Below are 25,021 nucleotides of genomic sequence, written 5' to 3'. Positions count from 1 at the left end.
TCTCATCCTCCTAAACTCCAGTGAGTTAGAGTCCTGACCTGTTTAGCCTCTGATATCTCTATATCAGAGATCATCGTAGTTAACCTTTGCTGAACTGCCTCCAATGAAATGATATTGTTTCTTAAATAAGGGACCAAAACCTCTCACAGTGCTCCAGATGTGGTCTCCCCAGCATCTTGTCCAGTTGTAGTAAGACTTCCCCACTCTTACACTCCGTCCCCCTTCAAATAAGGACCAACATTCCACTAACCCTTCTTGATTCCCTGCTGTACCTGTGTGCTAGCTTTCTGTGTTTTATACACAAGCCCCCCGCTCCTGAGTCCCTGTGTGTTGAAATGTTCTGCAGTTTCTTTCTCCCTAAACGATTGGCCTCTTAACCTGAGACTTATTCAGCTCTCTCTTTCTCTGTCTCTCTCTCTCTCTCTCTCTCACTCTTACAGTGAGAGAGGTTGAAGTAGCCACTGTAAGTCCCACACTGTGACCAGAACTGTGAGGTGGAACTCAATGCACAAGGGCAAGGCAATTTCCAAATTAGCCTCCTGACTATCGGGAGATAGTGGGAAACTGCTGATGCTGGAGAATCTGAGATCACAAGGTGTACAAAACACAGCAGGCCGAGCAGCATGAGAGAAGCAGGAAGGCTGACGTCTTCTGAAGAAGGGTCCCAACCCCAAATGGTCAGCCTTCCTGCCCCTCTGATGCTGCTTGGCCTGCCGTGTTCATCCAGCTCCACACCTTGTGATCTTCTGACAATAGATATGCAATTGCATGAGTTCTGTCTTCAAAAAAACGAAGCATGAAAGGGTTGAATCCCAATATCAATAGAGCAAACTGAGGTTTGAATGCACATTAAAGCCTTTCACTTTCAGAGGTACTTTCAGCTGCTTTGGTCATTTCGTCAAGAGGTGTACTTTTTCATCCTCTCCTCACAGGCTCTGGCATCCCAACTGGGCTCTGACAATACAATCAGTTCAGAGGAACAGGCTCCAATGGGCCCCACCAAGATGTCTCTGGAGGAAGAGCCAATAAGCAAACAGCCAGTCGACCGAGGCCAAGCTGGGAGCCCCACCTTGGGCAGCGCAGCTGGCGGATCAGTGGACTGTTCGGCTGGTTACGGAGCGTTGGGGGTGTCCGTGGAAAGCCAGGACCCGACGGTGCCGGGCGAGGGTGAGATGGGAATCGCCAGGGAGCTCCCATCGGAGACCTCAGTCACGAGGTCTGATTTCGCAGGCAGTGAGCTTCCGGTGAGCCCGTGGGGAGAAACCGGGGCGGGCGCAAAGGATCGCAGTGCTCACTCAAGCGAGGTGGAGAAGAGGTGTGCCAGCCCAGGCAACGCCAGTGAAAGGTCTGAGCCCATGGTGGGCAAAGCCGATCTGGAAGAGCCCGGGCACACAGCAGCTGAAGACTCAACTGATGGCGCACCCAACCTGGGACTGGACGGAGACGAGCTGACACTAAGCAATGAGAACTCAAGAGCAGATCCTACTGGCCCATCAACTTCAGGAGGAGAGGGTCCAGCAGAGCCAGAGACTCCTGCACCAATATTTGGGAAGGCAGAAAGTGAAGCTCATGGCCCATTGATAGGAACCACAGAATCGGATTCTCCAGGAGCAGATTTCCTCCCAGAGTGGAGCCCATCAGGTCTGGAGCCTGTTGGAGTGCTGGAAGATATGAGCAATGGGCCAACACCAGGAGAGATCTCCTCTTGTACCCTGGTACCCGGGAACGCTGAAACCATAGAGACGGATCGAGGCAGTTCGCACGTGGAAGGCGATGCCCTCTCGGTCGTGAAAGGAGCGGCGAATTCCCAGGATTGCTGGGCCTGCGGGCAGGGTCCAGAGGAAGAAACATCAGTCGCTCACACACAGCCACCAAGCGAAAATGGTACGCACCAAGAGGATGCTGCAGTGCTGCTGGAAAAGGTGGGAGAGGTTGACAGGTCAAGTGCTGAACCCGCAGCTAAGGTGCTGGAAGAGATGACAGAGGGAGGGTTGGACTCAGAGGAAGCAAGCAATGGCCTGCCAAGATCTGTCGCAGCCATCGAAACTACCGGGGCACTGCCCTCGGCTCTCACACCAAGTCGTGACAGTGGGCACTCAAATGAATCTCTTCGGTTCGAAGAGGCGGTAAATCATGTGGTGACGGAGTTGGAGAAGGCAGAGGCTGTGGGGAAAAACGAGGACAGCATCTCGGCAGGAGGACCCGATCGGTTCGAGTGCGAAGAATGGACAGGGCCTCAAACCGAAGGCCAGGCGCTGGCCGACGGCAAGGACATCGCTGAGCCGGGGGGCAGCGGCCCAGCCGAAGCTGAGGAAGACTCGGGCCGCAGCGGCGAGTTCGCCGTGGTAACCTGCGTTGTCGAGGAGCTGATCAACTGGGTGGTCGCTGGTGAACAGACGGAAGAGGAAGGAGCCACGCCCCACGTCCTGAAAGACACGGGCCCCCATGGCTGCGCCCACTTTGTGGAAGAGGCGGACAGCGCCGACGAGGGCACTGAAGGTTTGGCTGAGGGATGCGAGCATGTAGGCCGCGAGGAGGTATCAGCTGATAGCCAGGGAGAACAGCAGGAGGATGAGCCAGGAGACGAGGCCAAGGTCAACGATATCTCACCAGGTGAAGATACTACACACCGCCAGGCCCCACTGACACAGGTAGGGGTTCCAAATCAGCGGAAAATGGCGAAGCTTGACTTCGAAACTAAAGTGATTTGCATTTGTGTAGCACCCATCAGGCTGCCTTGCACCAGCGCGAAACAGTGAGTCACTGCCAGTCTGCACTGGGCCAGTTTACACTCAGGCAGATTCCACAAACATTAATGGGGTGATTTTTTTTTGTTGTTTTTAATTCACTCACGGGTGTAAACGGGCTGGCCAGCATTTATTGCCCACCCCTGGTTGCCTATGAACTACAGAGCCTGCTGGGTCACTTCAGAGGGCAGTTGAGAGTCGACCATATTGCTGCAAGGTCTGGGGTCGCATGTCGGCCAGATCAGGTACGGGTGGCAGATTTCCTTCCCTGAAGGACCTGGGTGAACCAGGTGGGTTTTTCCTGACAATGGTCGTCATAATACCGTCATAACCTCCCCTGTTCCTGTGATGTTGATTCAGGATATTGGTCAGGACACTGGGAGAGGACTCCTCTTTGAAACAATGATGTTGGAGTCTTTCACATCCATTAAAGTGGACAGCCGAGTCCACAAGACAGCGCCTCTGGTAGTGCGGCACTTCCTCAGCACTGCACTGGGAGGGTCAGCCATGATTTTGTGCCCAGGGTCCTGGGATTGGGGCATGGAGCGACAAGGAATTGTGAGTGCTTCCAACCAAGCCTTCCCTCATGTGAGATGGTAAACAGGGGCTCCACCTGCCCCAAGAATCCCTACACTGCGGAAACGGGCCATTCAGCCTATCGAGTGCTCACTGCCCCTCTGAAGAGCATCGCACCCCGACCAACCCCGTCCCTGCGTTTACCATGGCTAAACCCCACCCCCCCAACAAGCCTGCACCTCCCTTGACACTATGGGGCAATATCCCACGGCCAATCCACCCTGACCTGCACGTCTTTGGACTGTGGGAGGAAACCCACATGGACACAGGGAGAATGTGTAGACACCACACAGCCAGTCTAGAACCAAAGCCAGGTCCCTGAGTGCTAACCACTGAGCCATCAGAACAATTTCTGGGTGCAGCGACACCGGAATTTGGATACAAAAGTGGTTGCAAAAGACCCTTATGCTACCAGAGCTCTCCCCAGGCAAAATCTGTCCCTCCTTAAATGCAGAGCACCCAGTGACAGTCCCATTTCTTTTGTGGGAGCTTGCTGTGCATAAATTGGCTGCCACATATCCTATCTTGCAACAGTGACCACACGTCATTTAAATAAAAAGTATGCCAGCACGTTTTGAGGCATCCGCTAGTCGTGAGTGTACAGCTTAATACAAGCTCGCTATCTTCCTGCCATCTTCCTCCTGCCAGCTCTCTGCTTAGTATAAACAGTAGTGACTGTGGTCAGATTATGAACCCCCTCAGTTAGAGTCGGAAAGTCACACCACATGGAAACAAACTCTTTAGTCCACACAGTCCATGCCGAACATAATCCAAAACTAAACTCGTCCCACCTGCCTGCCTTTGGTCCATGTCCCTCCAAACATTTCCTATTCATATACTTATCTAAGTGCCTTTTAAATGTTGTAACTGTACCCCGTCCACCGCTTCCTCTGGGAATTCCTTCCACACGTGTCTCCGTGTGAAAAACAAATCACGCGTCATGTCTTTTTTAAACATTTCTTCTCTCACTTTAAAAATATACCCCCGAGTTTTGAAGTCCCCTACCCTCGGGAAAAGACCCCTCCCCCCCCCCACCCCCCGGCCATTCACCTTCTCTATTCCCCCACATGATTTTATAAATCTCTGTAAGGCCACACCTCAACCTCCTGTGAAACAAGTCCCAGCCTCTCCTTGGAACTCAACCGTCCATTCCTGGCAATTTCCTGGTAAATCCCTTCTGAACCCTCTCCAGTTTAATAACATCCTTGCTATAACAGGGAGACCAGAACTGGACATGGAGCTCCAGAAGAGGCCTCACCGACGTCCCTGTACAACCTCAACATGATGTCCCCAGCTCCTCTACTCAAAGGTCTGAGCAATGAAGGCAAGCGTGCTAAACACCTTCTTAATCCCCCTGTCTCCATTTGATGCAGACTTCAAAGAATTCTGTACCTGAACCCCAAGTTCTTTGTGTTCTACAACATTACCCAGGGCCCTACAATTAATTGTATAAATCCTGCCCTTGTTCGTTCTACCAAAGTGCAAAACCTCACCTTTATCCAAATTAAACTCCATCTGCCTCTCCCCGTTCAGCCCACTGACCCAAATGATCAAGATCTCTTTGTAATGTCCAGGAACCTTCTTCCCTGTCATGAAACCACCAATTTCGGTGTCATCCACAAACGTACAAACCGCGCCATCTACATTCTCGTCTCAATCCTTTGTACAAATGACAAACAAAACCGGGAACTCAAGTTGCGGAAGCCAGCTTTCCCTCGACCCAGGGCCTGAGGGTCCAGCTTTCGGCCTGGGGGGAGCCGAGGCACAAGTTTGCGAACATAATAAAAAGAATTCTGTGCTTCTCACCCTTTTTGTTTAAACGAAGTTTCTTGAGCCAGCCATTTCCAAGGAAACAGGAAGACTGGAGAAAAATGGCCGATCTGTGCTGAAACGAGAAGCATACTGTCCATCCACTGGTATCCATACTTGTGTTGAACTATCGCAAGACGGGGAGACCGGGGAAAGGAGATGTTCCTATCCATTTGCAGCAGACAATATCGAATCTGATGACGTCCCCCTTTGCCCTGGTGGTGTGGTTTCCAAACAGGTAACTCAATCTGACAACATTCTCTGCTCTCGCCGCTAATACTAAACGTTTCCCTAACCCCAGCAATTTTAGCGACGGTCTCAGTGGCTGACTGCTTGTCCTCTCTCTCCTTTTCCAGATGCAGGGTGACCTGTTCGACGACCAAGTGAGTATTTTTCTCCACGAGTTGTTCGATGCTTCCTTCCGACAGATTGGATTGTTAAAGAAGGGGCAGCAAAATTGTATCTTCAAGTGCAGAGATGAACAAAAGTGATGTGCAAATTCTCAACACCCAATTCCCAACAGATTATCCAGCCAACAGGTTATAGTCCCAACAGATTTATGTCAAATCACAAGCTTTCGGAGCGCTGCTCCTTCGTAAGGTGAAGTGGAGGGAGACTCACAGGTGCAGAATATACAGGCAGGGAGATCATTGCAAGATAATTGCAGGTAGCTCAGAACATCAGCAGATAGTGTGATGAGTAGAGTGTCGACAGGGTAAATAACAAGTGTTTACAGCTAATCAAGAGTTCGTCACACTAATACAAACAGTGCGATTAAAGTGCTGACAAGTAACCAGTGAAGGGTGGCCTATTAATCGACTAATTAAGGCAGAGAAATAATCGCAGATAATCGAAAATAAGGTACACTCGAGACAAATCATTTCTCTGGAATAACATGATGGGTATCAGCGTCGCCTGACGAGGGTCGAACCAAAATAATATGTAATCCAAAACAGTACAAATTAATTCAGGCAGAGAAATAATCACAAGAATTCAGGGTGATGGTATCAAAACAGGATAGTGAGGAAGATTTACCAAGACACAACAGAATGGTGGTAATTTTTTTTTAATCTTCCATGGGATGCGGCTGTCAATGCCAAGGTTAGCATTTATTGCCCATCCCTAATCGCCCTTGAACTGAGCGGCTAAAGCTAACTAAGCCATTTCAGAGGGCAGTTAAGAGCCAAGCATGGGTCTGGAGTCACGTGTATGCCAGACCAGGTAAGACATCGCTCCATAAAGGATATGAGTGAACCCTATAGGCCCAAATGAGATTCAATGATTTTTTTTTGTCATGGTTACCTTTTGATTCCAGAGTGTGTCAGCGAATGGGTGGCACGGTGGCTCAGTGTGTAGCACTGTGGCCTCACAGGGACCCGGGTTCGATTCCACCCTCAGTCTGTGCAGAATTTGCACATTCTCCCCCGTGCCTGTGTGGGTTTCCTCCTGGTGCTCAACTTTCCTCCCATAGTCCAAGGATATCCAGGTTAGGGTGGATTGGCCATACTAAATTACCCATAGTGCCCCGGGAGGTGCAGGTTAGGGTGGATTGGCCGGGCTAAATTCCCCATAGTGCCCATGGATGTGCAGGTTAGGGTGGATTGGCCGTGCTAAATTACCCATAGTTCCCAGGGATGTGCAGGTTAGGGTGGATTGGCCGTGCTAAATTACCCATAGTGCCCAGGGATGTGCAGGCTAGGGTGGGTTGGCCGTGCTAAATTACCCATAGTGCCCAGGGACGTGCAGGCTAGTTGGGTCATAGGGTTAGGGTAGGGGGGTAGGTCTGGGTGCACTGCACTTTGAAGGATTGGTGTGGGGCTGAATGGCCTGCTTGCATGCTGTAGGGATTCAATTAATAGAATTGATTAACTAATTGAGCATGGTTGCATTCAAACCCATGACTCTCCAATGAATGACCCTGATTTACTAGACCAGTGACATGACGACTCTCCCAACAACACAGCGACTTGTATAAAGTACAATGGGATTGCATTAGCCACAGGGGACGGGTGCTAGAACAATGGAGGGGACCAGCGGCAATAAGATTCCTGTGAACTCTCTTTCTGATGACCTGGAGAGTTACCGGTGGGCACAGTCGCGGCCAGGCAAGTGAGCATTGCAGGGCGCCCCACGAATGTAATCCCCTCTCTGCCCTGCAGGATCGCCCCACCCTGCGGAAGACATTAAAGAAAACCCGGAAGTTTGTGGTGGATGGCGTGGAAGTCAGCGTCACCACCTCAAAGGTGGTCAGCGAGGATAACAAGAAGGACCTAGACATGCGGTCAGCCAGGTGAGGAGACCTCAGCATTGTGACCAAGGCAGCCCCCAGCACCGCGTCTCCTCCCTCTCTACTGCCCAGAGGCTTGGGATGGCAAGACACAGTCCAGGGTTGCCGCAGGGAAGTGGGCTTGTTCCTTGAGGGGCTGAATGGCTTCCCCAGTCCCCTTATGCCTCTTCTGTGTAAACATCATGACATGGACCTGTTGACCGTGGAGTCGACGTTGACCTTTGGAGGAGGAAAGCCAACTTCTGAAGCCAGGGAGCCCTCTTTTTCTGCTTTCCACCCAACTTAAACAAACCTGGGAGCAGAAGGAGGCCATTCAGCCCCTCATGATGATGCCATCATTCAACGAGATCATGGCTGATCTGAGGTGTCCAACTCCAGATATCTGCCTTTGGCCCATATCCCTTTGCTCAGTAAAATCTCCAATTGAAAATGAACAACTGAGACAGCATCCCCTGATGTTTGTGGAAGAGAATTCCAAACCTCGACCATATGTCGAAGTGCTTCCTAATATCCTTGCTGAACATTTCGGCTCTAATTCTCAGATTCAGAATCACCAACCAGTGGAAATGGTTTACGTTTATTGGCCCTGTCTTTTCCTCGACTTGGGGCATGTTCGAAGGCAGTAACACCTGTGACTTCACCCCCATATGTTATCCCGAGCCTTTCTCACTGGAGGGCAGGCAGTGTGTGGTGTACAGGGGCTCGGTGATTAGCATAGCTGCCTCACGGAGCCGGGTTCAATTCCATCCGCAGGTGACTGTCTGTGTGTGGAGTTTGCACATTCTCGCCATGTCTGTGTGGGTTTCCTCCGGGTGCTCCAGTTCCCTCCCACAGTCCAAAGATGTACAGTTTAGGGTGGGTTGGCCGTGCTAAATTACCCATAGTGCCCAGGGATGTGCAGGTTAGGGTGGATTGGCTATGCTAAATTACCCATAGTGCCCAGGGATGTGCAGGTTAGGGTGGATTGGCTATGCTAAATTACCCATAGTGCCCAGGGATGTGCAGGTTAGGGTGGGTTGGCTGTGCTAAATTACCCATAGTGCCCAGGGATGTGCAGGTTAGGGTGGATTGGCTATGCTAAATTACCCATAGTGCCCAGGGATGTGCAGGTTAGGGTGGATTGGCCGTGTTAAATTACCCATAGTGCCCAGGGATGTGCAGGTTAGGGTGGATTGGCCGTGCTAAATTACCCATAGTGCCCAGGGATGTGCAGGTTAGGGTGGATTGGCTGTGTTGAATTACCCATAGTGCCCAGGGATGCGCAAGGTAGTGTTGGTCCACCATTGGGAATGCAGGGATGGGCTGGGAAAAGCCTGGGTGGTGTGCTGTTCAGAGGGTGGGTGTGTGTTTGATGGGCCGAATGGCCTGCCTCCATGCTGTATGTAGTCAGTGACTGTGTCCCTGGTTGATGACAGGCGCCAGGAGCTGCGGGAACTCCGGCTCCTGCAGAGAGAGGAGCAGCGTCTGCAAAGCCAACTCGACCAGAAACTACAGCAACAACGGGAACAGATGATCCGCCAAATTGAGCAGGAGATGATGGTGAGCAGGATGGACGCGGTGTTAGGGCTGTTTGCTCAGCTTGGCCCTGCTTTAACCCACTGTATGTGAGGCTTGAGCCTCGTCCCTCTGACCGATGCTGTTAGCTTCACCTCCACAGCCTCACACTCTTCAAACCGAGATGGATATTGCACAATTGTCCATTCACGCTTTACCTCAACGCCTCGCTCACCATGCTTCACAGGCTTCAAGTCAGTGTTTTCGTCCCTGTCCCTGGGAGGATTTGATAGCCGGGGAGAGGGTAGAGGGAGCTTTACTCTGAATCCAACCCCATGCTGTCCCTGTCCCTGGGAGTGTTTGATGGGGGGGACAGTGTAGAGGGAGCATTATTCTGTATCTAACCCTGTGCTGTCCGTGTCCCTGGGAGTGTTTGATGGGGGGCAGTGTAGAGGGAGCATTATTCTGTATCTAACCCTGTGCTGTCCCTGTCCCTGGGAGTGTTTGATGGGGGGGGGGCAGTGTAGAGGGAGCATTACTCTGTATCGAACCCTGTGCTGTCCCTGTCCCTGGGAGTGTTTGATGGGGGGACAGTGTAGAGGGAGCTTTACTCTATATCTAACCCTGTGCTGTCCCTGTCCCTGGGAGTGTTTGATGGGGGGACAGTGTAGAGGGAGCTTTACTCTATATCTAACCCTGTGCTGTCCCTGTCCCTGGGAGTGTTTGATGGGGGACAGTGTAGAGGGAGCTTTACTCTGTATCTAACTCCATGCCGTCCCTGTCCCTGTGAGTGTTTGATGGGGGACAGTGTAGAGGAAGCTTTACTCTGTATCTAACTCCATGCCGTCCCTGTCCCTGTGAGTGTTTGATGTGGGAGGGGGTGCGAGGACAGTGTAGAGGGAGCTTTACTCTTCCGTATGTTACCTGTGTTGTTGATACCCGGACAGAATAAGAAGCAGTACTATGACCATGAGATTGAGAACCTGGAGCGGCACTACAGACAGATTATCGATCGGCTGGAGCAAGACTACGCTCACCGACTGCGCGATGAAGCTAAACGCCTCAAAACGCAACAAGCTAAAGAGTTCTCAAAACAGCGGCAATCACTGCAGGACAAAAAGCAAGTAAGTGCTCCTATATCATCATTACTTTCCTTCTTCCAAATGTAGTCACACATGCGATTCACATTCCACAGCAGGCAGAGTTTTGGATACAGAGTCACACTCCCTCTACACTGTTCCCCCCATCAAACACTCCACAGGGACAGCACAGGGTTAGATACAGAGTCACACTCCCTCTACACTGTTCCCCCCCCCATCAAACACTCCACAGGGACAGCACAGGGTTAGATACAGAGTCACACTCCCTCTACACTGTTCCCCCCCCCATCAAACACTCCACAGGGACAGCACAGGGTTAGATACAGAGTCACACTCCCTCTACACTGTTCCCCCCCACCATCAAACACTCCCCAGGGACAGCACAGGGTTAGATACAGAGTCACACTCCCTCTACACTGTTCCCCCCCCACCATCAAACACTCCCCAGGGACAGCACAGGGTTAGATACAGAGTCACACTCCCTCTACACTGTTCCCCCCCACCATCAAACACTCCCCAGGGACAGCACAGGGTTAGATACAGAGTCACACTCCCTCTACACTGTTCCCCCCCACCATCAAACACTCCCCAGGGACAGCACAGGGTTAGATACAGAGTCACACTCCCTCTACACTGTTCCCCCCCCCATCAAACACTCCCCAGGGACAGCACAGGGTTAGATACAGAGTCACACTCCCTCTACACTGTTCCCCCCCCACCATCAAACACTCCCCAGGGACAGCACAGGGTTAGATACAGAGTCACACTCCCTCTACACTGTTCCCCCCCCACCATCAAACACTCCCCAGGGACAGCACAGGGTTAGATACAGAGTCACACTCCCTCTACACTGTTGCCCCCATCAAACACTCCCCAGGGACAGCACAGGGTTAGATACAGAGTCACACTCCCTCTACACTGTTCCCCCCCACCATCAAACACTCCCCAGGGACAGCACAGGGTTAGATACAGAGTCACACTCCCTCTACACTGTTCCCCCCCACCATCAAACACTCCCCAGGGACAGCACAGGGTTAGATACAGAGTCACACTCCCTCTACATTTTTCCCCCCCACCATCAAACACTCCCCAGGGACAGCACAGGGTTAGATACAGAGTCACACTCCCTCTACACTGTTGCCCCCATCAAACACTCCCCAGGGACAGCACAGGGTTAGATACAGAGTCACACTCCCTCTACACTGTTGCCCCCATCAAACACTCCCCAGGGACAGCACAGGGTTAGATACAGAGTCACACTCCCTCTACACTGTTCCCCCCCACCATCAAACACTCCCCAGGGACAGCACAGGGTTAGATACAGAGTCACACTCCCTCTACACTGTTGCCCCCATCAAACACTCCCCAGGGACAGCACGGGGTTAGATACAGAGTCACACTCCCTCTACACTGTTGCCCCCATCAAACACTCCCCAGGGACAGCACAGGTTTAGATACAGAGTCACACTCCCTCTACACTGTTCCCCCCATCAACCACTCCCCAGGGACAGCACAGGGTTAGATACAGAGTCACACTCCCTCTACACTGTCCCCCCCATCAAACACTCCCCAGGGACAGCACAGGGTTAGATACAGAGTCACACTCCCTCTACACTGTTCCCCCCCACCATCAAACACTCCCCAGGGACAGCACAGGGTTAGATACAGAGTCACACTCCCTCTACACTGTTCCCCCCATCAAACACTCCCCAGGGACAGCACAGGGTTAGATACAGAGTCATACTCCCTCTACACTTTTCCCCCCCACCATCAAACATTCCCCAGGGACAGCACAGGGTTAAATACAGAGTCACACTCCCTCTACACTGTTCCCCCCATCAAACACTCCCCAGGGACAGCACAGGGTTAGATACAGAGTCACACTTCCTCTACACTGTTGCCCCCATCAAACACTCCCCAGGGACAGCACAGGGTTAGATACAGAGTCACACTCCCTCTACACTGTTCCCCCCATCAAACACTCCCCAGGGACAGCACAGGGTTAGATACAGAGTCACACTCCCTCTACACTGTTCCCCCCATCAAACACTCCCCAGGGACAGCACAGGGTTAGATACAGAGTCACACTCCCTCTACACTGTTCCCCCCCACCATCAAACACTCCCCAGGGACAGCACAGGGTTAGATACAGAGTCACACTCCCTCTACACTGTTCCCCCCATCAAACACTCCCCAGGGACAGCACAGGGTTAGATACAGAGTCACACTCCCTCTGCACTGTCCCCCCGCATCAAACACTCCCCAGGGACTTGGACAGCACGAGGTTAGATACAGAGTAAAACTCCCTCTACTACATCCCCCAGCAAACACTCCCGGGGACAGGGACAGCATGGAGTTAGATACAGCGTAAAGCTCCCTCTACACTGTACCCCCATCACACATTCCCAGGGACAGCACGGGGTTAGATACAGAGTAAAGCTGCCTGTACAGGGTCCCATCACACACTCCCAGGGACAGCACGGGGTTAGATACAGAGTAAAGATGGCTGTACAGGGTCCCATCACACACTCCCAGGGACAGCACGGGGTTAGATACAGGGTAAAGCTGCCTGTACAGGGTCCCATCACACACTCCCCAGGGACAGCACGGGGTTAGATACAGAGTAAAGCTCCCTCTACACTGCCCCCCCCCCATCACACACTCCCCAGGGACAGGTAAAATGTCGTTGTAAAGTTCCCCCGACGTGTAAGAAGTAAAATTTGTGCCTAAGCTGGCTGTTCCAAGCTGTGGTGAAATGAAACTGCATGGCTGCAGGATTTCCAGTGAGTTAGCCACTAAACTGTTCACACACACTGCAAAACCCATATGTCAAAACTTAAAAACCCTGACTTAAAACCAGATGACATTCCGACCTATTGGTGCGCAAATCTCAACGTGTCTGTCACTGGCGCTACATAATCGCAAGTTTTTGCATCATTCTCAGGAGCAAGAATTCATCCAGAAGCAACAACAAGAGCTGAATGAGACGCTTCAAATGATTGTTCAGGAACGGAAGACCAGAATTTCCTCCACGGATTTTGAGCGGCTCATGAGAGGGCAGCAGCTCAAGAGAGGTCAGAGTACACAGTTACAAAGGGTATTGGGACCCCTGTAAACCATCTGATGCTTCGGTCCCCCCAACACAGGCGAAGGGGCACTGCCTTCATGAAGGTCCCTCACCGTCGCAGCACAACTGTTGTCACATCACTATACCTGACAAAGTTCATATCTCTCGGTGAGAGGTGAAGACAGATTTTTAATCAGCAAAGGCAAGCAAAAGATATGGAGAAAATGCAGGAAACTGGAGTTGAGGATGATCGGGTCAGCCAAAATCTCATTGGGTGGGGGAGCAGACTGGATGGGCCAAATGGCCTGCTTCTGCCCCTATGTCTTCTGCTTTTAAGTTGCAGAGATTGGATTTCAAAGCGACAAATACACAACAAATTGTGGTTTCGCAAGTGGGTGAGGAATTTCACATGACATTGCAATTCTTGTGCCTTGAAAGCTCACAAGACAGCTAGAGTCAATACATGAAGTATAGAGATGTACCAACATCTATCAGTCAGTCAGGAGTGTTCCCTGAACATCACACCACTCTTCACCCTCACTCGCACACGCACACATTCGCACACTCACTCACTCACTCTCCACACACACACTCACACACTCACACACTCACACACTCACACTCTCACTCACTCACTCACTCACTCACTCACTCACTCACTCACTCACAGACAGACACACACACACACTCACACTCACACACACACACAGACTCACACACTCTCACGCACACACACACTCACTCACACAAACATAAACACACACACAGACACACACATATTATTCTTAAGGCTGTTAATAGATGCTGGTGCCAGTTACATTTTCTGACCAGTTTTTTGAGCCAGGAGCTTTGCAAAATGTTCTAAAAGTTAACACCTGGTGATGTTGCTGGTTTGCCTGTCTAGATCGTTTACCATATCTCCCCTCTTTCCTGTCTGTCCCACCATCTCTGTCCTCTGTATCTCCCCTGTCTCTCTCCCTTCTATCTCTCTCCCCTGTCCTCTGCTCTCTCTCTCTCTCTCTCCCCCCCCCATCTCTCTGCCCTGTCTCTCCCCACCCTCTCTCTCTCTCTCTCCCACCTATCCGTCTCCCCATCTTTTTCCCCAATCTAACTGCCCTGCCACTCTCTTCTAACTCTCTGCCCTGCCTCTCCCCACTCTCTCGTTCTCCCCCCACTACCTTTTTCCCCTGCCTCTCCCGTCTCTCCGCACTGTCTCTCCCCACTCTCTTTCTCCCCCCACTACTGATTTGTCTCCCCTATCTTCCCCCACTGCCTCTCCCCTATCTCTGCCCTGTCTCTCCCCGATCTCTCTCTCCCCTATCTCTCCCCTGTCTCTCCCCCCATCTCTCTCTCTCCCCTGCCCCTCTCTCTCCCCACATCTGCCTCTCCCCATCTCTCTCCCCTGTCTCTCCCCCCGTCCCTCCCACACCGTCTCTCTCTCTCTCCCCCCATATCTCTCCCCGTCTCTCCCCCCATCTCTCTCTCTCCCCTGCCCCTCCCTCTCCCCACATCTGCCTCTCCCCATCTGTCTCCCCTGTCTTGCCCCCCCCCGTCCGTCCCCACTTCATCACTCTCTCTCTCTCTCTCTCTCTCCCCTCCCATCTCTCTGCCCTGTCCCCCTCTCCCCGCGCCCCATCCTGTCTCTCTCCCCAACGCCCTGTCTCCCCGCTCCCTCCCACAGACCGTGAGGCGGTGGTCTGGGACGTGGAGCAGCGCCACCTGCAGGAGAAATACCATCTGTTCAAGCAGCAGGTCAAGGAGCAGTGCTCCCTGCAGAGGCAACTGCTACTCAAACGTCACGACAAGGTGAGCCAGCAAATAAAAAAACACCGGGAATCTCGGCGATGGGAGCGAGGCCCGCGGGGTCCCTGCCGTTTGTACCGTGCTCAGCTTCCTCACTATTGGAGCCTGGGTGGGTTCTGGCGGGGCCTGGATCCGAATGTGAGCCGTCAGAGTTGCTGCGCTGTGTAGGTACAGCGTGTCGGAGGGGCACAGGGTCTGGGGTGGGTGGGGGTGCTGCGGCGTTTGGTTTGGTTTCTGTTGGCGTGTGTGGCTGTCACCACCGATGGCCCTTTGCCATCTCTATCCAGCCCTTGGTGCTGCCCATTGCACCTACCTGGTGCTGCTATGGTCTGGTGCCCTCTCGAGCCCTGCCCATCCGAAGGGATTTGACCAGGTGGGTGTGGGGAAGGAGGTCTCTTCCTCTGGGAGAATCTCAAACTGGGGGTGTGGGGGTGGGGGTGCTGGGGGTTTGGGTAAGGTCACCATTTCCAAGCCCCTTTAAAACAGAGGTGAAGATATTCCCTCAGTTGACACGGATTTGCCATCCCTAATTGCCCCCCACCTAGAGGAGAAGGTGACGGGGGCGGATGGGGGGGTTGTGGGGTGGGTTAGCCTGCCTTCTCAAATCGCTTCGGCCCGTGTGGGCTCTGGGCACCCGCACGGTGGCGTTAGGGAGGGAGTCCCGGGATTTTTGGCCCAGTGACACTGAAGGGACAACTGAGCCTCTTGTGTCCTCCAAGACGGCCTGGAAAGGCAGTCATTCCCTGGGGCAGTCAGGGCCCGACCACAAATGCTGGCCTTTCCAAACATCCCGTGAAAGAACAAAATAAAAATCTCTTTGTGCACCGATCTAAACTGTTCCCCCCCCCCTCCAATATGTTGCCCCAACATGTGTCTCAGTCTGTGTCCTCCCCTGCCAGAAAGGTAAAGCACGAGGCAGCTGGCAAATATCACAAAAGTAGGCCCGAAGGGTGTTGAGGTTGGTGGGCGCGCGGGGGAAGGGCAGCAGGAACCGATCTTGCGAACCGCCGCGGTTCTCCCCGTTTTCGGGCATGTGAAGAGCTGCTGCCTTGCTCCCCCAGGAGATGGAGAGAATGGTCCACGATCACACCGGCCTCCTAGAGGACCTGAAGAGCCACCAGGCGCAGGAGAGGACCCGGCTGCCAAAGATGCAGCGGCAAGACAGCAAGGCCAGGCTGAACCTCTTCAAGCAGAGCCTGAAGATCAAGGCCATCGGGGCAGTGGAGCAGAAGGAGCTCATCAAACAGGTCAGCTAATGCCCCCACCCCTTACACACTCCTGTACCACAGGTACAGGGGAACAACCAGCATGGATACATCTCCAAGACCTGAATAAAAAAGTTTGCATGCAGATGCAGCAAGTAATTATGGAGGCAAGTGGCATATTGGCCTCTTTGGAAGGGGGTTGTGGGTGGGATGGCGTCTAAAATTTGTGAAGTCTTGCGACACGGCCTTGGGGAGCCCGCACATAGAGTAACGTATTCGGCTTCCTTGCCTTGAGAGCAGCTCAGGGGAACTGAAAGGGTTTTGTCTTCTGAGGCAAAAGCAGAAGGTGCTCAAAGAGCTCAGCTGGTCTGGCAGCACACGCGCGGAGAGAAATCAGAAGTTAACGTTGCGGGGGTCTGCTGCCCCTCCCTCAGAACATCTTTCGCCTTCTGGGGGAAAGGTCGGGCCCATTACCCATTGGAGTTTGTAAAAATTGCTGAAATGTACGATCCTGAGGGATTGGGCTAGACTGAGAGGGGCCCAAGAGAATGTCTCCACAACTAGGGGATACAGTTTGGACAGGTTGGCGGGGGGGCAGCGTCTCTCAGTTGAGACACAGATGGGAAGGAAGTTTTCTCTCGGAGAATGGACAGCTTAGAGCACGATCAGATCAGTGATCTTCCGGATTTGGTGGGGGGACCCCTCAAAGGAAACAAATGGCAGCTGATGTCCCGCATTAGGTTCAGGGCAGGTGTGATAGATTAGACAGCACGGGTAGGTATTGGATTTAGGGCGAGGAACTGCGCTCCGTTTGACGAGCTGGGTTTTATCCTCCATTTGTGGGATGTGGCTCCAGTGGCAAGGTGGGCTCTTAGTGCCCATCCCTAACCTCCCTTGACTGGGTGGCTTGCTCAGCCATTTCAGATGGCCGGAGAGACCTCAACCATGTCACAGGTAAAGCCAGACTGGCTAAGGATGCCACATTCCTTTTAAAGGGCCTCTCATGAAGCGGTTTCCAGTCGCCATTACCGAGAGCAACCCAAACCGAGGCGCGCCACAAACTAACCCCCTCTTTGCCAGTTTCTAGTTCAGGAAGAGGCTCGTCAGAAAGAGGAGAGGCAGCGCCAGCAGCAGAAGCATGATACCCAACTCAAGGAGCGGCAGAGGCAATGTGACACCAACGTGGTGGAGTTACAGCACCTTCAGGTAATTCGCCACCAAGGCCCTAGAGAGGCTGCCGGACGTTGCAACGTACTCCTCTCTCAGTCTTACACCTTCCGATAGGTCGTGACTGAGGTGGGGCGAGAGTAAAGGACACTGGCAGGGTGAGATGTGAAACTTGAGAGGGTTCAGAAAAGATTTACAAGGATGTTGCCAGGGTTTTGTGGGGGGGGGGTTTGAGCTACAGGGAGGGGCTGAGGCGTTGGAGGCTGAGGGGGTGACCTTATATGGGTTTGTAACATCATGAGGGGCATGGACAGGGTGAATAGCCAAGATCTTTTCTCCGAGGGTAGGGGGAGCCCAAAACTAGAGGGCCGTACCTGCCGGAGGACGTGGTGGGGGCTGGTACAGTTACAACATTTACAAGGCATCAGGCTGGGTATGTGGATAGGAATGGTTTAGAGGGATATGGGCCAAATGCTGGATAATGGGCCTAGACTAACTGGGACACTGGTCTGCGAGGATGAGTTGAAGAGAAGTGTCTGTTTCTGTGCTGTACAACTCAATGATTTAAGATTAAATAGGGTAAAGGGTCCGTCACACTGGGACACTGCAGTGTGCAGTGTTGTCTCCCAGCTGGTCATTTGGAGCTCCCTGAAAGTCTGTACTGTCAGAGCACTGTACACCATGGAGATCCAATGAAGGTCGCTCTTCCACACCTTCCTAAGAGATGGGAGACCTGAGCCGACCTGGCCAGCGCATCTCGTTGACCGTGAGGCCGCCGTCACAGCTTATACTTCCCGTGGCATTAACCTCCGAGTTTCTGCAGGGTCTGGGATCTCCCAGACCTTTGGGAAGCTCTGGTGGGCTAGAACCCCAAATGGACAGCTCGACCTGGTGCCAAACTTGTTAAAAGCTAAGCATTGAAATGCTGAGCACGGACGGGACTTGAGTTCTTTGCTCCTTTTGCCAGAATGAGAAGTTGAGCCTGTTGGTCAATCGGGAGCGAGAGAAGTTGAAGACGCTCGATGAGGAACACACAATGGAACTGAAGGAATGGAGGGAGAGGCTGGCATCCCGCAAAGAGGTAGTTATAACACACACACACACGCGCGCACACGTACGCACGCACATACAAACACGCACGCACACATACTCATGCGCACACACGCACATACAAACGCACATACACACAAACAGATACACACGCACACAGAAACATCCGCGTGCATACACGCGCGCACACACATGCACACACACATAGACGCACACATGCACAGACACACACACACACGCGCGCGCACACACACACAGATGCACATGCACACACATAAGACACGTGCACACACACACACACGCACAGATACACATGCATACACACACACACACACACACGCACACGCACGCACGCATGCACACAAGCACACACACGTGCGCGTTACTCATTCTCATCAGAATGCCCTCGATTTTAATAGCTCAGCCACCCTGCGCTCCATGCTCTGGACCTCCTTCCCTTGCTGACTGTTGACCTCACTCTAAGAGCAACTGCGTTGGGACAAATCTCCCGTCTTTTCCCCTTATCCATCCAGTTGCATCTCTCTTCAGAGCTGATTGTTTAATCTAATGGTCAGCCTGTTGTAATATCTATTTGGGCTTGGGCTTGGGCTCAGCTTGCTACCTGTTATTGCCTCCCCACTGCCAAAGCGCCCCCAAATGTTTACTAAAGAGGCCAAATAAATGCAAGTTGTTGTTGTTTGGAGTATTGCATGAGAATGGCGACCCATTCAGAGAGACATCACGTTCACCCTGCGAGGCCCAAGAAAGCTGAACATTGGCCCACCGCACCTGTCTGCTAAAGGGCATGCTCCTAGTGCAGTCTCCATGCTTCCGAACTCGGAAAGGTGTAATATACATCCAAAGTCAGTCCCTTTTGCCAAGCAGCAGAAGAGATCACTCCTCAAAATGTAGTGTCAAAGATCTGAGCTACTGCCCCATGTGCTTTGGAAAGGACCGGTCTATCTGTGATACCCACTTTACCTCCAGCCCCACCCAAAGTAACTCCACAGGGGCTGGTATCCCATCACCACATCACCCGCCATTTACACGCGAGAATCCTTGACACTGATCCGGCTCTCTCAGAGTGAACAGAACCTCTGACACTCCCGGTTATATCTGTCAGCCAGGGCTCCCTGATTGGAACCAGGTTAACAGCCCAGTCAGGGAACTCCTATTCTATGAGCTCCACCTTATCACAGTCACTACGCCACTTTGGGTTAGGACCCAGGGGAGGTGATAGCCTGATGGTATTATTGCTGGACTGTTAATCCAGAAACTCAGGTCACGCTCTGGGTTCGAATCCTGCCACGGAATCTGAATTCAATTAAAATCTGGAATTGAGAGTCTAATCCCATCTGGTTCATGAATATCCTTCAGGGAAGGAAATCTGACCTACACATGGGCAATGGGATTGAACCTGAACTGCCCTCTCGGCAACAAGTGCTGGTCCAGCCAGCAATGCCCACATGCCATGAATGAAAAGCGCACTTGACTGAATGGCGTTGAGGGGCCGAATGGCCTGCTCGTTGCCTCACCAAATGGGAATGCGAGCCAGTGCTCTTGATTGTGGTCCGAGTTTACTCTGCGCATTCATGGAGCTCTGAGGTTGCCGCTGTGTTTCCGCAGATCCTTGAGGAAGAGCTCATGCGTCGGCGCCAGCAGCAGGATGCCCCTTCCCGGCGGAGCAGTGAGCCGGACACCAGCAAGTCCTCGCTGCACAGGATCTCCCGGTTCTTCCCCCTCCCCAGCTTCCCATCGTAGACAGTCTCCAGGCGCTCGCCCCCCTCCCTGTGCCACTGGAGGATACGTGGTGGCATTCGGTGCCTGGCTAATGAACCCCCTCCAACAACGGCCGGTGTTGTGGTAATGGGATGGTAATCCAGAAGCCCTGATTAATGCCCGAGGACCAGGGGTTTGAATCCCAGCACAGGGGCTACTGGCTCTTTAAAAATCAACAAATCTAAAACTGAAAGAAATCCTGACCTTCCCTCCCCCATAAGTGCCGATATTCAGCACCATTCGCTACTCCTCCAATACTGAAGCAGCCCTGTGTTCAAATGCAACAAGATCTGATAAAATCCAGGCTTGGGCTGACAAGTGGCACATAACATTCATGCCACACAAATGCCAGGCTGTGACCATTTCCAACAAGAGAGAATTTAACCATTGCCCCTTGATATTCATGGTGTTACCATCACTGAATCCCCCCTTCCACTGTCAACACCCTGGGAGTTCCCATTCACCAGATAGTTAGCTGGACCACCACATAAACACTGCGGCTACTGGAGCGGGTCAGAGGCTGGGAATCCTGCAGCGAGTAACTCCCCTCCTGACTCCTTAAACTCCACTGTCCGTAAGGCACAAATCAGGAGTGTGATGGAATACTCTCCACTTGCCCCAGATGGGGGCAACTCCAACAACAGTTGAGAAGCTCGACACCATCCAGGGGCAAAGCAGCCGCCCTCTGGCTCGATTGGCCCCACATCCACAAATATCGCGCCCCCCACCCCCCCCCCCCCCCGCCAACCACTGACGCTCAGTCGCAGCAGTGTGTACCGTCTACAAGATGCTCTGCAGCGACTCACCGAGGCCCCTCAGACAGCACCTTCCAAACCCACCACCCACTTCCATCCAGAAGGACAAGGGGCAGCAGGTACATGGGAACACCACCCCCTGCGGGTTCACCCTGTGAGCCCCTCACCGTCCCCGACTTGGGAAATATATCGGCCGTTCCTTCAGCGTCGCTGGGTCAGAATCCTGGGACTCCCTCCCTGAGGGCACCGTGTGGGAGTCCCTACATCACACGGGACTGCAGCAGCTCACCCCCACCTTCTCAAGGGGGCAATTGGGGGTCGGGGAGGGAAACGGGGCAATAAAGGCTGGACCCGGCCAGTGACACCCACACCCATGAATGAATAAAAAGAAATTATTGTTGACAAGTAACAGCCCTCCAAAATGGCCTAATGAGTTCAGAGGCAAATTGGGGTGGGTAACAAATTCTGCCCTTGTCCATCTGAGAAAATATGTATTTGATAAATCCGTTCCTCGTGGTTTCATCAACCAATTTTCCAAATACAAGAGTTGGAGTAAAGACTCTAAGTAAGCCATGCCATTGTATTTTGCAAAAGACTGTGGAGGAGCAGTGCCAGGGGTGGATGAGGAGGCTGGGTCGTGCTCACAGAGGTTTAAGGGAGTCCAAGCTCACACCCACCAGCGAAGGGGAGAAATTGTGTCAGATGTTAGCCTGTGAGGAGCTAACCTTGTCTCAGTCATTCCAACCATGCGTCAAATCCCAATTTTTCCCCAAATCAGGTACCCAATTCTTGTGTGAAATTTCTTTTTCAATTGTTAACATTATTGTGTACAAATGTAAATAAAATGAAGGAGCATTTTTGTGTGTCTGATTTTGTTTGCGGTTAATGCAATGTTGTACACAGGACCTGCACAAACTGCGGAATTGTTACTGTATCTCTACCACACTCTGTCCCTCAAAACAAGTGAGCAACAACAAAGATAAAGGAAAGGTGGTTTTCTCTTGTGAGCCAACCGTGAATCTGTAGGGAGCACACGTGGGTTCGAGTCCTAGTTGAGGAGCACAAAACTCTAGACTGGCACTCATTGCGGTGCTGCACTGTCAGAGGCAAAAGAAACAGAATATGCCCTCAATTTACAGGTGTTGAAGTCTCCAGTGGAGAAAAGCAGTGGAATAGTAAAGTGGATGGAAGATGGAGATAGAATCTACAGGCTCGAACCTCACCTCTTTAACTTGTCTCTCTCCACCTATCTTCTCCTCTATCCATCTTCAATCTGCCTCCCCCTCTCTCCCTATTTATTCCAGTTCCCTCTCCCCATCCCCCTCTCTGATGAAGGGTCTAGGACTGAAACGTCAGCTTTTGTGCTCCTGAGATGCCGCTTGGCCTGCTGTGTTCATCCAGCTCCACACTTTGTTATCTCAAATTCTCCAGCATCTGCAGTTCCCATTAGCACTGTCTTAACTGATTGATTTTATTGTCATGTGCACCACAACACAGTGAAAATCTTTGTTTACAAGTGGTACAGGCACATCACAGCAAGCAAAGGTATGCAGATCAAAAAGACTTGGAGGCGTACAGGTTACATTATCTGAGGTTAGAGTCCATTCAACAGTCTGATAACGGCTGGAAAGCTGTTCCTGAACCTGTTGGTGCATGTGTTGAGGCTTCTGTACCTTCTGCCTGACGGAACAGATCATTACCAGGAGTGATGGGTCTTTGATGATGTTGGCCACCATGATGAAAGTCCATGGATGGCAGGTTGGCTTCCATGATGGTCTGGACTGTGCACACCACTTTCTGTAGTGACCTCCCGGTCAGAACAGTTGCCATACTGGGCCATTATGCACCCGGACACAATGCTTTCAATGGTGTATATGTAGAAGTTGGTGAGGGACCTTGCTGGAGATTTCATTTTGTATAATTGCTGGTGCATTATTCCACCCCGGGATCTGGCTGATGAACACAAGGACATACCAATCAGAAGACTGACTAAGATTGTGGCTGATCTATTTGTGGTCTTAGCTTCACTATCCTGTCAGTTCCCCCCGCCGCCCCCCAACCTCCCACCGGATCAGCCTCCATCCTCTGATCTCAATTTCACCCAGCCTTGCCGAGAAAGAACTTACGTCAAAGATTTCCCTCTTGTGCTCATCAGGACACTTTGCAAGAATTCCCAATTCAAGGGGAGAAATCAGCATGAGGGTAGATTGCTGACTGGCCAATGTGTGGACTGTGATTGGCAGAGGGGTTGCATAATTTCTAACGCGTAGATGAAATATTTGCGATACTTGAATCTGTTGGCTGTGTGTAATTATTTCCTTAAATGTCCTAACGGGCTGTATCCGGCTCACAAATTTGTGTTTGAAATGGAAGGGTTCACTTTCTTCAGTGTCCCAGGTGAGGATTTGGCCGGGAGCTTCTCTACGATTGTGTGCCGTAAAACTACCCTCAGTGGTCAGTTTGCACACCGGGATTCCGACAGTCCTACACACTATACAATCAGACTTACAGCCAAACTTGTATATAGGGCGAAAGCCATTGGTTCACCCTGCACATTGAAAAATATCCTGTCGGGTAATGGTAACCCTGATCAGATCTGCTGTACAGAAGGCAATAAGGAGATGGCCCTTGGTCATGAAACATGCCCCGATCACTCTGGAAGGGTAAGGTATGTTGAATGTTTGAGAAACAAGTAACAAGGAAGTCGAAAACTAGGGACGTGATGCTACAGCTATAAAAGGTGCTGGCGTGGCTGCACCTGGAGGACTGTAGACAGTTTTGGTCTGCTTCCTTGAGAAAGGACGTACTGGGACCAAAGCCGGTGCAGAAGAGGTTCACTAGGTTGATTCTAGAATTGAGAGGGTTGGCTTACGAGGAGAGACTGAGTAGACTGGAACTATACTCATTGGAATTTAGATGAATGAGGGGGGATGATCTTATAGAAACATATAAAATAAAAAGGGAATAGATAAAATAGCAGCAGGAAGGTCGTTCCCACTAGCGGGTGAAACTAAGACAAGGGAGTACGGCCACAAAATAAAGGGGAGCAGATTTAGGATGGAACTGGGGAGGAACATCTTCACCCAAAGGGTTGTGAGTCTGCGGAATTCCCTGCCCAGTGAAGCGGGTGAGGCTTCCTCCTTAAATGTTTTTAAGGCAAAGGTAGAGAGATTTTTGAACAGTTAAGGGATTAAGGATTACAGTGAGCGGGTGAGTAAGTGGAGCTGAGTCCACGAAAAGATCAGCCATGCCCCTACTGCATGGCAAAGCAGGCTCGAGGGGGCCAGATGGTCTACTCTTGCTCCAGTTTCTTATATTCAACTGGAATGTTGGCATTTATTGCTGAAGAAATAAAGTATATAAGTAGGCGAGTGTTACTGCTACTGTGCAAGGCATTGGTGAGTCTCCACCTGGAGTATTGTGTACAGTTTGCTCAAGGAGGGACGTGGTTGCATTGGAGACAGTGCAGAGGAGGTTCGCAAGATTGATTCCAGAGACAGGGAATGAAGAGAGATTGAGCAGTCAAGCCAAAAACAAAAATGACATTCTGCCTGTCACCCAAATCAGTAGATGTAATGCATCAAATTCAGGTCCTTTGTATGGAGGTACATTTCTCAATGATGTGCATGGATTGAATCAAACATTAAGCGATAGGCAAGGGCTCTGACTGTAACATGCAAAGAGAGTGCTGGAGAAACTCAACAGAATCTGTGGAGAGAGAGGGACAGAATTAGCACTCCAGGTGCAGTAGGACTTCCTCAGGACTGAAAGGTGTTAGAACATAGGTTCTATTTGATACTTTAGAAAGTGGTGGATGACCGTTTATGGTGCCAATGGTATTTACAAAACAGAAACAACCCATACCATCAAAGTGCCCTCGAAACAGCTTCCTCTCCGTCCACATGCCACAAGGTGTCAGTGCACCCCCTGGTTCTGGAAGTGGAGCCCATTGGCCCTGGAGGTGTGATGGGGAGACCCCACGCCAGGCCGGAGGAGGAGTGGAGGTTGGTGGGGTTGCGCCTCGACTCAACGTTCCGAGGGTCTTCTTGCCTTGACCTGCTTGGACCTCCAAGGCTCAGGAAGGTGTGGAGGGGCCCAGCTGAGACTCTGTGTAGTTCGTCCTCTGACTGGGTAGCATCCTGGCAGTGCCCTGCCTCCACGTGAAGAGGGGACACCCGGACT

The 25,021-nt window shown here is 51.8% G+C and overlaps 1 protein-coding gene across 1 annotated transcript in view; it reads left to right on the top strand.

Annotated features, from left to right (window-relative positions):
- The window catches only part of LOC125447974 (serine/threonine-protein kinase 10-like), a 49,588-nt gene extending 28,805 nt beyond the window's left edge, over positions 1 to 20,783 (top strand). Inside the window, exons 9-20 of the mRNA XM_059641078.1 lie at positions 933 to 2,651; positions 5,149 to 5,370; positions 5,489 to 5,515; positions 7,292 to 7,422; positions 8,835 to 8,958; positions 9,861 to 10,037; positions 12,958 to 13,087; positions 14,762 to 14,886; positions 15,945 to 16,130; positions 17,169 to 17,294; positions 18,223 to 18,336; positions 19,932 to 20,783. Coding sequence (XP_059497061.1) covers positions 933 to 2,651; positions 5,149 to 5,370; positions 5,489 to 5,515; positions 7,292 to 7,422; positions 8,835 to 8,958; positions 9,861 to 10,037; positions 12,958 to 13,087; positions 14,762 to 14,886; positions 15,945 to 16,130; positions 17,169 to 17,294; positions 18,223 to 18,336; positions 19,932 to 20,066 — 3,216 coding nt within the window. The 3' untranslated portion in view covers positions 20,067 to 20,783. The remainder of the gene's footprint in view (positions 1 to 932; positions 2,652 to 5,148; positions 5,371 to 5,488; positions 5,516 to 7,291; positions 7,423 to 8,834; positions 8,959 to 9,860; positions 10,038 to 12,957; positions 13,088 to 14,761; positions 14,887 to 15,944; positions 16,131 to 17,168; positions 17,295 to 18,222; positions 18,337 to 19,931) is intronic.
- The last annotated feature ends 4,238 nt before the right edge of the window (positions 20,784 to 25,021 follow it).

This window comes from Stegostoma tigrinum, chromosome 40, assembly GCF_030684315.1.
Source record: "Stegostoma tigrinum isolate sSteTig4 chromosome 40, sSteTig4.hap1, whole genome shotgun sequence".
NCBI lineage: Eukaryota > Metazoa > Chordata > Chondrichthyes > Orectolobiformes > Stegostomatidae > Stegostoma > Stegostoma tigrinum.
This window is presented reverse-complemented; position numbering and strand designations above follow the sequence as displayed.